Here is a 14822-nt window from a genome sequence, read left to right on the forward strand (position 1 = left end):
AAACCTGATAATAAAAACAGAAACAATATAAATAATGATGATAATAACACATTTTATTTAAAGAGATCTTTCTAGACGCCCATGATCACCGTACAGATACATTTACAGCCAAACACAGTAAAACATCATCAAAACATAATAAGCAGGAGCATTAAAAGTTGAAAATTGGCAGAAAAGGTAAAGAAAATGTAACCAGGTGCAATATAAAGGCAGATTTTTACAGATGAATTAATGATAATACTAATCTATTAATATTTTATGTATACTTGTATTTTATCATATGTATTCATATCATGTTACATTAAAAATACATGTGGAATGTTTTGTTTTAAATAAGATACAAAATATTATATTAACAAAAAACGCAGAGGATAATTAAACACTATTCTTGTGTTTTTGATAAAAATCCTATTGATATGTGTTTACTTATCGCATGCAGCTGTGAAATATTTGCATCAAAGCATCATATATCCTATTATTAATAACAAGCAGGTACGCCGAGGAGCCCAGAGCGAGGATCGCCGTGTCGATCGACTCGCTCTGGGCTCGACTCTCTCCCTGAGCCAAACTCGCTGCGCTCTGACCACTGCAACTTTTGCACCGAGAGTCTCTCGCTCCACAGTCATGTCGCACAATAGCTGAAGTAAACCTGTCACCGCGGCTCGTCCGAGGAGCCTCCATGCAAGGCGGGGATTGTTATCGAAACCTGGTCGTCAGCTTTTTCTTTTTTTGTGTGTGTGTGCGTGCGTGCGTGTGTGTGTGTCGCTCCGTCTCGTCGGGACCACACGTTCGAACCCCCGACTGGATATTATGAATTATGAGCGTTTTCCCCACTAAAGAGCCGGGCCAGTAATGCAGGAGACCGCATCAGTCTTTCAAGATGGCAGATTTTTATTGAGTTTTGAGCCGATCTTTCGCTTGATTTTTCTGCCATGAATAACAGACAGCCTTGCACCGATGGCCCCTGTATACGAAGGTAAGATACTGTTGAATTGATACCCAAACACTGATGCAGCGTCTCGCCTCCTTCTGCCAGAACCAAACGTGTCATTCGCCTTTATTTACCTCCACAGTCACCGTGGACGTGATCTTTAAACCTCCGACACATCCACAGTTATAGACTTGTTACGAGTATCTAATGATTCATTGATAAAAAAAATAAATAATAATAATACACTAGTTAATACCATCGAGCCTGCTGGACTGTACTCGGGGTTTATGCTGCAGGATCGAAACACCTTTTCTTTTACTTCTCCTTATCTCGATGTAGTTGGAGTCGAACAGCACTTTCTGCATGCATGCACGTTGAGATATTTTATTTCTGGAAAAGCTGATAAGACAGGAATTCTGTCGCTGCAGCATTTTTTTTGGGGCTGATCCGAATGTATGGATATATCCCTGCACGTTTGTAGTCTTTTACAACCCCCTAAAAAATGTAGTTTCCACTGGATGATACACGCTTTATCAGCATCCCGTATCCGATGTGGATGTATTGCAGCGTTATTATAGTATCTGTACAGTGTTTATCAAACGAATGAATCGCTGGAGACAAAAATCCTCACCATGGTTAAATCATACTTTTATTTATAGTCGTATTCTGTAAATATTGAGTCGAGGGAGCCATAAAGGTAAACAATGCATGCGCAAATAAAAACAGAAAGTCTTAACAATACCGTCATTTAATAGAGGGGTTTTCAAGACGAAGTTAAAATCCAACTCAATACAAATATTATCCTTTTATTACTATATTGTTTTTACCAATCTCGTTTTAATATTGGCTCTCTTTTACTCCAGAGTCCCTCTGCTGGTGCCAAAGGGTACTTTTTTCTTCTTCTTGTCAATGACTGACAGATGAACGTTGAAGAGACTCTGAAAACAAATATAAAGTGCGTCAAAAGCTGCAGGGGTGCTCTCACTTTGAAACAAAAATATCTTTATGTATCTTTACGTGACACGTCGCTCAAATTCTAATGTATATCAGGAGGTGTTGAAGCCGAGACGTTTCCACATGAAAAGGAAAGTTGAAATAAGACGCCTATGCAAAAAGGTAATTAGTGTGAATTACATTCCCTGGCTTTCGCCCCCCCACACCCCCCCATCTCACCACAGCGAGGGGAGAAGGAAAGAGATAGAGGCGGCAGAGGGAATTAATTACCTTGCCAGTCCTCCTCGGTGTTGGAGAGGGCTTTTTTTTTGTGAGGCAGTCATGGAAATGACCATATAGTCTCTGGTGGAAAAAAAAGGGTTTGGGGCCCTTGACGTAGAAAAAGATAGGCTATTGTAGCGACTTAGCGACAGAGGGACTAATACCGTAGCTTAAATCCAAGATGATGAACTTCTCTGATACTCATGTTTAAGATGATTGAAGAGTCGTCGAATTTTAGAGCCTGTCTGTGTTGCTTTGCTCGAACCAGACATCAATTTATGTTATGTTTATAAGACTTCACACCCCCTCACATGTTAACAGATTTTAAAAGCAACACTGTGATATTAGACGCCCCCCCCCCCCACCCCCCACTAGAACCGCACCGACAGCTTCGCTTATAAAGACACGCAAGACTCTTCAGTTGGACAACAAATAAAGAAATTACCTGTAAGGCAAGGCACGTTTATTTTCATAGCAGGTTCCTGACTGTGTGAGTGAAAGTGCTTCACAGAATAGAAAATAAAGACATTTAACAACAGAAGGATGAAAATTGTATGACTTTAATTATGACTTTAAAATAATTGAATATTGCATTGATTTTATTAATACTTTTTGTGCTAAAGATGTTTCACATATTTATACCTCGGGCAACCTAACTTGTCTCTCAAAAATCAGGAAGCTGACTATTGTGACATTTCCAGGGTTTTCCCTTGAAAAAAACACTTCTTTTATTAGTCTCTTTGTTAGAGCCAAAGACCACTCACTTGTTTCTGTAATTCTATCATTTCTTAATGAATTGAGTCATACTTTGAACCGCAGTCCCTTAGGTCTGATCAGCCAATGAGATTAGTCGCAAGCAAATATGTAGTGTACTGTAAACATAGAAGTATTTAACTGTATCTTGACCAAAGTTCGCCATCAAGGTTGTTCGTTTTTCTCCATCTTAACTTCTTTAATTGACTTGTACATCTGCAAGAAAGTAAAGTTGTTAAATCCCCCATATTGGTTTCTATTTAAAATGTTTTTGTGGGTGATTTAACACCATTTTAAATGACATTTCAATGGATATTCTACAACCTTCACACTACCTGTATAGTAGTGTGACTATACTCACTATAGTGTGATTTACTTACAACTTCTGTATGCTGAAAATTGTCTAAGTGAGGTCTGTATCAGCTTCGCCCTTGACTTTTTTTTTCACTCCACATTAATGTTTGCATTTGGTCGTTCTTGGCGAGAACTGAAGGCCATCAGGCGGACATGCTGGCAGCCAGGCCAGCGGTCCGATCACCCTGGGAGCCTGGTTTCATAACACAAAGTGACATATTGATGGATGTCTGGTGGAATAGCGCCTGTCCAGTGCCATGTTTTTTATGAAAACCCCAATACTTAAAGTCCTCGTATTAATACGCGTGTAGGCTCTTGCATGTTTCTCATATGTCTTCATCGGAGTGTTCATGCTTGGTCACCTGTTTGTACGACATGCTTGTGGGAGAATTAGACAGCTGCAGAGCAGGACGCCAGGCAGGAAGACAACCTCAAATTGCAGATCTGTCACTAACAGGTCAGCCAGGAGAGAATTCATTTGTTCCCATCTGGAAAAAAAAGAAGGAGACACGGACAGTGCAGTATGAGTCAGAGGCTGATGATAATGATAGGGACAGACGCCGTGGCTTCACAAGCAGATTAATGTCCTATCCGTTCACACTGCCATTATGTGCTATTGTGTCTTTAAATTACTAACTGTGAGATATAGCGGGAGACAGGTTGAGTAGGAGGACGGTTACATTATTAGGATAGTTATTGATACTGAATACATGTTGTTATTAAAAAATAATTTAAATCTTTTCGGATGTGAAAGTTGAAGACATCATCAAAAGAAAATCAAAGTTAACTTGCTATGTATAGAATACAGTCTGCCCTAGTTTATTGAGTGGGAAAAGTTTTGAACTAAATACACAAAGTAGTGACAACATTTATTTAAACTTGCAAACTCAACATTGCATATGATATCCCGACGCACTCAATAACCCTCTTAGTAACGGTAATTTAAAAAGATCCTGTACTGCTTGGCCGCTCAGCCAACCAAACTCGCAGCTTTTGACATAGCAACATACTGTAGATGTACAATTGAAATTGATGTAGCAACCATTTAGCCGTCCTTAGATGGATCAGTGTGTACAAAGGCATCATGGGAGTTCACTGTTTCGTTAGCACGATAAGTAATCTGGGCTCAGTAGTTAGTTCCTCGCACTAAGTTTTGTAGAAGTTTGTCTGTTGGTCCAATACAGCATCCGTTTGTAACGGTGTGAACAAAGACAAGGAGCTTTGCTTTTTCTGTTCCCAAAATATATTTTAACATAATAATAGAAATCTGTGGAAGGGGAACCACGATATGGCAAGGGACCACTGTATTGATAAATAGAAGTTTTTGTAGTTTGAGTATTGTTGTATTTTGGAAATGTACCTCCAGGAGTGGTTTGTTTATTAAGTATCTTTGGACTTCCTGTTTCTTTCTGTCCACCCGTGTTGCTTGTTTTGTGTGTTTTGATTGATATCTTCCTTTGCAGGCCTTGACCCAGCATAGAGTCCAAGGTTTGGCCTTTTTAGACTTTGATTAGAATTGCAGGAAGAGCCCCTGCTGCCTTTAGGGCCGACAAAAGGTCTTCACCTTGTGATGGTCGCTGGGGAACTCGGTTTGGATTCCTGAGATTTAAAGAAAAAAACAAAAACCGAGTGGTGTGTTAAGTCCATCACTGTCCACGCTAGAGACAGGCCTTGGTGGAGGAAAGAGAAAAACAAACTGATAAGAGATAGGGTGATATTTAAATGACGGGAAAAGACAGTCATCACTCTGCAAATCCTTGTAGGTGTCATTGCGGCTGTTTATCTCCTGTTTACACTTTGACTCAGCAGCATTTCTGATCTGTTTGTTGACAGGACATATCATCCAACGACTTGTGTGAAGGACAGTTTGCACAGAAAAGGTCATGGGAATGGGTAAACTGAATAATTCCTATTACATTATACAGAGCTTCATTCTCAAACCAGATCCAGTGATAGATTTGTTGAGGCATTTACCCGGAGACAGAAGGAGAAAGAATGAGGTGTGTGTAAGACGGTGTTGAAGACGGGGAAATCTGAGCGCTCTCTGATGTGCTGAAATAGTTCACAGGTGTGATCGAAGATGTTTGGAGACAGATGGGGGTTGAAAAGGTGGGGGAGTTGTCAGACTGAACTGAAAGGACAGGTTAGAAAAAGACCCTGCATTCACTATCAGCTCAACTCAGATTCACCCAGTCAGAAAAGTATTTGAGTTAGAAGGGGATTTTTAGTATCTCTCACTTTCTCAGTCAGTGAGCCACTTTTTCTTTTTTTTATTTACGAGCAACATGTTTCATTTCTTCTTCAGCGGAAAGTGCATTGCCTCTGCAAGTGGGTGACCACATAAGTTGCGCCGTTATTTCAGTGTGAGGGGTAGAGCGCAGGCTGGCCGCGATGGAGCCTCCAAACTGTCGACTGCTTACACAAGGCATTTCCGTGTTGGTTGTCATGAATACCCGTTAACCCCCACCCCCCCCCCCCCCAACACGCACAAAAACAGACACATACACGTCAGTTTCACACTGCGTATGTTGTCGGTTTGTGTGGAACAGCTGCAAGCTTTGACGACTTGTTCCTACGGAGGCAGATAATTCATCAGACAGTGTTTTAAACTATGAAACATTTGCTCAAATCACCTCTGAAATACAATTTAGTGTATCTTTCTACTTCAGTTTTCTTCTTTAATCATTTTTTTTTTCGTTAGAACAAGTTTATGAACATTACCCAGAAGTCTGTTGAGTCATGTTTGCTGAGAAGTTAAGTCAACAGTTGGTGAAATAAAAACATTTTATTTGCTAAAACAAGCGACTGGCAACTGTGCTTATAGTCATGAACCTTATCTGAGGAATCTTGTTTTTCTTCATGCTGTTGTAATCAGAATATTAACGCGTATCTTTAGCATAGTGAGTGCTCAATCTGTCAGTGTTCAAAAGCATCAGCTGCGGCGAGGTCACAGTTCAACATGAAGTTTAGACATTGTCATCGGCTCTAGTTATAGTTAGAAAAGCTATTTACGCTTATTTAATGTGAGTATTATGAAACCCTATATCGCTTTGCCCGCATTTTGCTCGCATACTATATATTACATGCTCACTTTGCAATCTGTCATCATCTGCCAGTGACCCTCTCTAATTCCAACACCCATCCCACGCCTCCCCTGCACCACCACCCCCCTCCGCTTCTATCGCTTATCTGCCTTTCCATCCAGCTCTGCTTGTTGATAAGCTGAGAAGCTATTGGCCGGCACGCAGGGCGCCCATGTGACACTTCTGCAACAGACTGATGGCCAGATTGGAAGCCACATGTATGTGTATGTGCAATTGGGGGGAAGAGCTCTGGCTACTGTAGTTTTTTTTTTGTTCTGCCTAATCATGACCCCCTCCTCTCAAAGCTCCCTCCTATAGCTTCCCGCCTTTGTCAGTCCCCAGCTTGTCTCTTCGCTCGGTCCCCCTGAAAACCCCTCCCGAAACCTCTAGCCTGGTTGTTATTTTTTGTATGTTGTAATCTTATTGTTTGTGGAGAAGTTGCTTCATACTGGTTCATCCAGATATTCGCCTCTATTTGCCATTTAAACTGTTTTGCTTTTAAAGTACTTTTAATCAGTTATCTTGTTAAAGAAAATAAAGCGGTGGGTAAAAATAGTTCCTTAATCAGGCCTTAATATCCTCCCCTTGTTCTGGTAGAGAGGGCTTATGGTGCGAGAGGAAAACAAGGAGCAGGCAGAAAGACATTAAAATGAAGAACGAGGAACACGGCTAGATTAGACTTCCTTGGCTTCGCGAGATACGCTCGGTTCCTTCCATTGATAATGTCACAATTTCAGGCCCTATCACATGCACTCAGCCAACAGTTTCTTCACCACTCCTGGCCGCCGCTCGTCTCAGTCATGGAAGGGAAGCGGAGCGCTTGCCGACTGCTGCCTTGCCTCTTCACAGATGGCTGCAGGTACATTCCTTCGTCTGGCCGACAACCAAGGGACTTCAAAGTGGAGAACTGGGGCTCAAACTTGGTCCAGATCAAGTCGATAGGACAAAGTAGATAAGGATTGGGAAGACAGAGGGATTAAGAGGCATATAAATGAGTAGCTTTATCATTCCCCCTCTTTTCTCTGGCTAGTGACACGAACATTCTTCATTTAACAGCTTTTATTCAACAATAATTATGGATTTATTGTTGGAGTTTCCTGCATTAGAGATGCAATACAATTCCATGTAATGTTCTGCCACGATGAATCAATGCGAGGACTTTACTCTTGTGTTCAGGGAGCTCTTACCATCTGATAGCAAGCCAAGCAATAAACTCAGTCAACTCAGTTTAAAGCGAGTTCTGCCATATTTTCATGTGCCAAGCGACTCACTAGGAATCCGAATCATCCTCACTGCCAGGTATTTAGGTAAAATAATTTGACTTTGTTTCAGTCTGTGTAGAAAACAATTAAGAGAAACAACAAAGTGCATGAGAAATTAGTTCAGTCCTAATGTAAGGAAATATCTATACACTTAAATATCGCATTTCAAATACAAATATCGATCTCTTTGTTTGAATTCAATAAGTTGATGTTTATGTAATGACATTGTGTTTCCTATGCTATGCCAGTTTTCATACAATTAAATGATTTAAACAAAACTATATCATGTTTTTCCTACAGTATCACAACATATCACAATATACTATATCGTTTCGTATCTTCATGATATGTATCACATTGAAGGATTCTCGCCAATACACACCACTAGTGGAGATGTGAAGTGTCTTGTTCAGAATGCTTTTATCACAGCCCCCGATTGTCTCTCGACAGTCAACTAATCTACCAGGTGTGCTTCCATGGCCCATGTCAGAACTTGCTATACACATCCAGTAACATTTAAACCAAATCTCTCTTTAGTGAGACGTTTTTGGCTTAAGAATTATATACTTTACATCTGCGTATAAGCCATGGCTGTTACATTTCAGTTCCCCACAAATGTTTGTACTGTAGGTATTTGTATTCAATCAGGCTAGGTGGTAACTGCTAGTGGATTCAGGAGAAGGTTCTTATGCGTAGGTTGAGATGCAGCTTGTTGAAATACTCACTACTGTTGCTACTTTTGCTTTTTATAGTGCCCTTTCACAGACTCTATACTCTACACTATGGACTTCCAAAGACATTCAGATAACTGGTCTTTTAGACAAGTGTATATAAAAAGGTAACTTTATTACCAGTCTTTCGGACTGACACGTCCAATGACACTCAAGCCTGGGACCAAGTGTGAAAGCCCATTGACACATAAAAGGGAGGAGGACAGCAATGCAGAGAATGACAGAGATTTGAAAAAGGGATGCAAGTGGAGAGGGAGGGGTGCGTGGAGTCAGTTAGAGAGATCAATATGCCTTTCCTGGGGCCCGTGGGCCTCTTGGGCACTGCTAGAGGTCATGGGGTGGTGACTGCTGAGATCAGGGTATCACAGGGCTAAGGCGAAAGAGTCGTAGACCTTGGCGGTCATGTCCTGTAACAGGTCTCCTCTCTGCATTTAGAATCCAAACTGTCTGTAGAGGCGCCCAATTTCTTGGCTTTCCTGACACAGCAGCTGCTGTCAAAACAGACCTTCACCCCTTCTTCACTATCTCAGTGGGCGACCCAGGAAAAGGCCCTAATGTTGACCTTTTGTTCACAAGGACCCGTTATCCTTCCTTCACTGCACAGTATGTGTTTTTTAGCTCATTAGAGCCTTCGAGACGGAGGCATCTTGGGAGTTCTGCATTCACGAGCATTAAACTTTAAGCCATAAACATGCTGTCGTTAAACAGCATCCATCTCTGCAACCAGGTCACAGTTTTAATAGCCTGGAAATCTGTCAGACCAGAACCTTCACATGTAGCTTCATTCATACAATTTGCTTAACATGTGTTTGATTCCCTTTTATAATTGCAAGGCCAATTCTCCCCTTTGAAGATTTTTTACCTTAAAAAAAAAACCTTCTCCCCAAACATGCTCTTCCCAGAACAGCGTCTCAGTGTGTGGGTGTGAAAATGATGGTCACAAGTGCCATTTCCTGCCCAGCTTTGGCTGCTATTTGTGACTATGAGGACAGTGTAAATAGAGTCGGCTAAAAGCATGATTTTCACACCAAATCAGACACAGACTTGGCTGGACATATTTATTACCTCCGTTCTTTGGCCAGAAGGACCCGACAGCCATGTTTACAACACACTCTCTGATGGTTTAGAAACACATATGCTTTACTAAATTAGTAGGTGAGCGCATGGCTGGAAAAGGCTTTTCATAAATATACAGAGTGGCCGACTGCTTCATGTGAAAGGTTGTCCACAAAATTTGATTACGAGACCTGGTTTCAACTTTTTATCAGCTCCTTGACTACACCCATCTTTTAATTTCCTGCTCCTCGTATCCCCTCTATCTAGCTGCATGTATTTTAAAATTAAATCAAGTTTTTTTTTATCGAAATACTGTTTTGATGCAGTTTTTATTGACTATGGCACTTACTATCTGGAACTAACATTAAGTTAAGAGAAAAACAGTGTTTGTAACATATTTAATAAGCGTCAACACAGGTGGGCTGAGTCACCTGCTATGTCTGTGGAACATTAGTGCATGTTGAGGCTTTTTCCTAAGAAGGGAAGCTTGTGTGTACATTATAAATTCATCTGATCCGTGGCTTTAATAGGCCCAGCACAGGAGCTTCACACACCCTGCTGAAATATCACACACTCCTGTCGCCTGGAGAGGCATGTGCACCAAAACCTGTATTCGATTGCAGGGTGCACATGGACACGGGGGCATGTACTGGGGGTGATAAGGGTTGACACGCATGTGTGTTTTGTAGATTGTTTTTTATCACGCCTTAGGGGAATTGAAGGTAAACAAAAGTGATAAAGTCCGAAGTTCAGCTTTGTATTTAATAAACAGGAAGTTCACAGTTACTCATCAGGTCGAGCTTGTTCCCTTTTGACATGGTTTATTGATTTTATTTTAATATTTTTACTGGTTGTGTAGAAATAGATGAATATAGATTGAAAAAAAAACTACATTTGACAAGCAAAAGCAGGAATAATATTCAGTGTCGGGAGAAGTCACACTAATCATTGTGTACATACAGTACTAAGGTAGTTAATGTAGTGTTTACTTGGTGATTTGCAGTGTGTTGTAAAGGGTTCATACTTTAAAGTACCGGTTTGGTGAGAATTTTAAAAGAAAAGTCTTCATAGCATTTCTTAACTTTAGCTTTTTTCTTTTTGTGAAGATAGACATGTACTTGTATAGCTCGCGCATGCTTTCAAAATACGCAGTTGAATAACTATTGACTATAACTTAAAAATAACTAAAACAAACACATTCTTATTACAACAATATGATAAGTTGATAACTATTCATATATTTAATGTATGTTCAGGTATAGAACATTTCTTTAAAGCAACTATTTATAATAAAATACAGCTTTATTCTGATGAAGCTACATTATTTATTTATGTTTGTATTTGGTTGTAAAATTCTTGAATCAATAAAAAGACACTGACATTGGCAGTTATTTGTCTCGATAAGTAGTGGAATGTCTCTCCTGACAGTGATTTACCACTTTGGATGATACCCCAACAGCTAATACGTAAACCCACCTTGTATTCTATTGATCACAACAACTAAACACAATTAACCTATAAATCATAATCAGTGAAAGCAATCGATCGTTTATCTTACGTCTCAATTTGTAATCCAATTTGCAACTTGTTTTTCTACAGCATTTACTCGTCATTTAATCTCCACACCTAGATGCCAATAAAATATGTTTATGTTTAGAAAAAAAACAAAAAAAAACAAAGCTTACATGCTTTGATAACATAATTAGTAAGAGTTATTTGTATAACATAATAAAAAAAAACAGGTAAAATAAAAAGCATGTTTTATTTCTGAACATCTGTTGTTTTTGTTTTAATTATATATACTCTACACAATTTGTGTTACTGACCTCATAAGAGTTTCATTTAATGGTAGTAACTTGATTGCAATAAATATTTATCATATCAATCTCTAATGGGTTTATTGTGGCCACATGATAATTGTTATTATGTTAACATGATGGGACACACTGTCTACTCTTTCCCTCTTTTTCCTTCAACAATTGTTTTTCAAATGTAGTCAAGACAAGTCGGTTCATCTAATATAACCAGGGACTAATTGAGTAATTACAATGTAATAATCAAAATAGTGAGGTTAATGCAGTCTGGAACCTCCAGAATTGAACACTTGTCTGGAATATATTAGTCTCTGTGCTTGCTTAAACTGCTCCAGTAATTAGAAAGCAGGTAGACAAGAACAATCGAGGAGCGCCTTTTGTTTCAGCCTTTTTGTTTTCAGGCTGACGGGTACTAGTTTGATGATGTCTTTTTGTTTTTGGTAATAAAAAAGAGGGTTGTTTGATAGATGTTTTAGGCATGACACTTGCTCTCAAGTATTTTCAGAATGACCAGACATTTATTAAATGTAGTCCATTGTTCATTTGTAGTTTATTTTAAATGCCTATGTTGACCAAGAATAAAGCGATGGTTTGTGTCGGTATTCATATCTGAGGTCATGTACTTTTCAAACGCTCTTCCTCCCACATTCCACTTGTTTGAGTGTCCTCCAGTTTTTTGGGAGCGTGTTTCCTCATGTCCTAATGTCTATAAATCCCATGAAATTGTGTCCAGCTGTCGTTGTTGATCTCCATGACATAAGAGGAAGTGTGTTGCGGCTGGGCGTTATTCAGTCGTTTGAGTGGAAGATAATGATAAGAGAGCGACTGCTTATCAAACGTATGTCCCTGCACGGCCCCGCTCAAACTATTCTCAGAACCAGAACGGCATATTGGACGATGTCATGTTATGACCTAACAGGTTCATTAGGTTTAAATATGTTTTCCCATCGGACATGTGAAGCGCTTTGCCGGAGGAGGCATTTATTAGCATTCCGCCTGTTTGTTTTCTTTTTCTTCTCTGTCACTCTCTCAGTGGGGAGGAGATTTTTCTTTGTACACTTGCTACGCTCGTGATTTGATTAATAAAAACTCCAGCCTGTGCTGAGTTTACTCCTTCAGTCCTTGGAACACTGCTTGACTGTTGGCTGAACAGAAGAATTAACATTTGCCTCTACAGCATAAGAAATAATGCTGGCCATTGTGACTGTAAGTAAGTAAGTAAGCAATTTGAAAAACAAAACATTTTAAACAATCAAGACAATACTCAATAAAATATATACTTTAAGGTCAAGATAACACCGAGACCAACACAGGAGTTCCAGAAAATCAAGGAAAAGCCTGAACAAATAAAGATGTCTAAAGATGTTTCTTGTAGGAGTCAGTAGATCCTTCAAACACAGAGGGAGAGGAAGATCGTTCCAAAGCTAAGGAGCAACAGTCTGGAAGGATTTCTCTCCTCTGGTCCGGAAGCGTGTTCAGGAACCATCAGTAGATTCTGATCCACAGACCTCAGAGCCCGAGCTGGGGTGTAAGGCTGGATCAGATCACTGATGTAAGGAGGAGCCTGACCATGAATAGATCTGAAATCAAATCCAAACAATTCACTAACAAGTGCAAAATATTTAAGAGATGGCATCAACAATAATATGAAAATTAATTGTTCTAGTATTTCTTTATGAACCCAGAGCTCAAGATAATGCGAAGAATAAATACAGAAATGCATGCTTTACCTGACATGATCTAAAGAAAGTCACACATCAGTTTTTGATCCAACTGAGCCTTAGAAGCTGAGCAGCTTAGTCAATTGTTTGCTAGAAATCAAACAATGGCTGAGTGAAAACACTTTGCAGCGAAATGTGGTCAAAACTGAAACTCTGGTTATTGGGCCTGATGATAAGACCAGAGGAGAGAAATCCTTCCAGGCTGTTGCTCCTAAGCTTTGGAACGATCTTCCTCTCCCTCTGTGTTTGATGATCTACTGACTCCTTCAAGAAACATCGGAAGATATTTTTATTTGTGCTTTTCCCTGATTTTCTGTGACTCTGTGGTTGTCTTATGTGTCTTGATCTTTTAAAGTATGTATTTTAACTGTGTGTTGTTTTTGTTTGTTAAAGCGCTTTGTGACCCTGGTCTAGAAAGTTGCTTTACAAATAACCTAATATAAGATAATTTTAACAAAAGTAAATAAGATAATTTTCAAAAAAGGAAATAAGATGATAAAATATTGTTTAAAATATTTTTTTCCTTTATTTGTGGTAGAGAATGTTACCTTTGCCTATTCATTTTGTTGACCTCTACCTGATTATTAAAAGTATTTTGAGAGAAACTTAATATATTGCTTTACCTTGATTATATTGTAACTATTACTGAGGAAAATAAAGTTGACTTTATCTGTCCTTAAAGACAACAGAGCTATTGCTCCTGAGACAAGCGATGAAAGAAAACTTATTTTAGCTCTATTTAAGAAGAAACACGTTGAAGCTCTTCATGTGATGTGAATGTTGTATATTTAGTGGCACAATAATGCTGAGATGGCTTCATATTATGCGTTCAAGAGACCATCAAATGGTCAAATAAAGAGGTCAGGGTAGGCATAAAGGCAGATGGAGCAGTAACCGGCATGACATTATCTCCCCCCGCTAGCTCATCTGATGCATTATTCTATAAATAAGTTGAAATAAAAAAAGCTAGAAAAGCAGCCAGGATGGCCAGGGAAGCATCAGCAGGATGGAATCACAACACAACACTGTTATGTAGCTAAAGTTAAATAATAATGTTTTATTTAACGCATTGTGAGTTATTATTTATGATGTGTCTAAATCTACATTAACATTAGTAAGTACATGTTAACATAAAACAAGTGGACAGCAGAAATTTAGTTTTTATTTTATTTCTGCTGCATTCTTGCTGCCAGGCATCCTTTAATCCACGAATCCATCCCTCCTCGTGTGGAAACACTTTGTTGATTTTGCTTTATGACTCTGTTAAGTCATGCTTAATACATTAAAATGAACTGCAAATCCTGGCTCTGGAGAGTCTAAAGCTAAGTTAAAGGAAATATTTGATGTACAACAAAGTCTTGCCAATTCATATTTACTCTATTAGACTTGAAAAGGAAACTAAATATTGATGATCCAAGCTATTGGAAGCAAGTTGCCGCTTGTTCTCGCCAGTCGCCGCTAAAGTTGTTGTGTGTATTCGACTCCATCTGTACACGACAAGCTGTCTCTGGAAACGCTGGAGGTAAAAATGCTACATCACATGAACGGCACCGAGGAGTGAGATAATGCTTTGTCTAGACGCTCAGAAGTTGTTTGATTAGGCTGAATGTTTGGCCCACCTTCAACCCCCCCCACCCTCAGTCCAGTAACCACAAAGCTGCCTATTCAAATAGACGGTTCCCTCAAACCTCTTAACGTCAATGAAATCATGCGAGGGGGTGTCAGACTCATAGATTATCTTGTGATACTTGTTTCTCGGTCCCAATCTGGTGTTTTAATATCTTCTCAGTCAGTGGTCCCCCAACCCCTTTCCCAGGGACCTGTATCAGTCTGTGAGGCATTTGTTACTATGTCGCATAAAAATTAAATGTTTATGTAATTCATTTTATATTCTTTATTACA

The 14822-nt window shown here is 39.4% G+C and overlaps 1 protein-coding gene across 4 annotated transcripts in view; it reads left to right on the forward strand.

Moving 5' to 3' along the window:
• Positions 1 to 582: 582 nt before the first annotated feature.
• The window catches only part of hipk2 (homeodomain interacting protein kinase 2), a 102911-nt gene continuing 88671 nt past the window's right edge, over positions 583 to 14822 (forward strand). For 2 of the 4 annotated variants that reach the window (XM_087798099.1, XM_087798102.1), the window contains exon 1: positions 583 to 976. In XM_087798099.1, coding sequence (XP_087654225.1) covers positions 958 to 976 — 19 coding nt within the window. In that variant the 5' untranslated portion in view covers positions 583 to 957. The remainder of the gene's footprint in view (positions 977 to 14822) is intronic. The other 2 variants (XM_087798098.1, XM_087798100.1) reach the window with 1 other exon arrangement.

Source organism: Callionymus lyra, chromosome 8 (genome assembly GCF_982586985.1).
Source record: "Callionymus lyra chromosome 8, fCalLyr1.hap1.1, whole genome shotgun sequence".
Classification (NCBI taxonomy): Eukaryota; Metazoa; Chordata; class Actinopteri; order Syngnathiformes; family Callionymidae; genus Callionymus; species Callionymus lyra.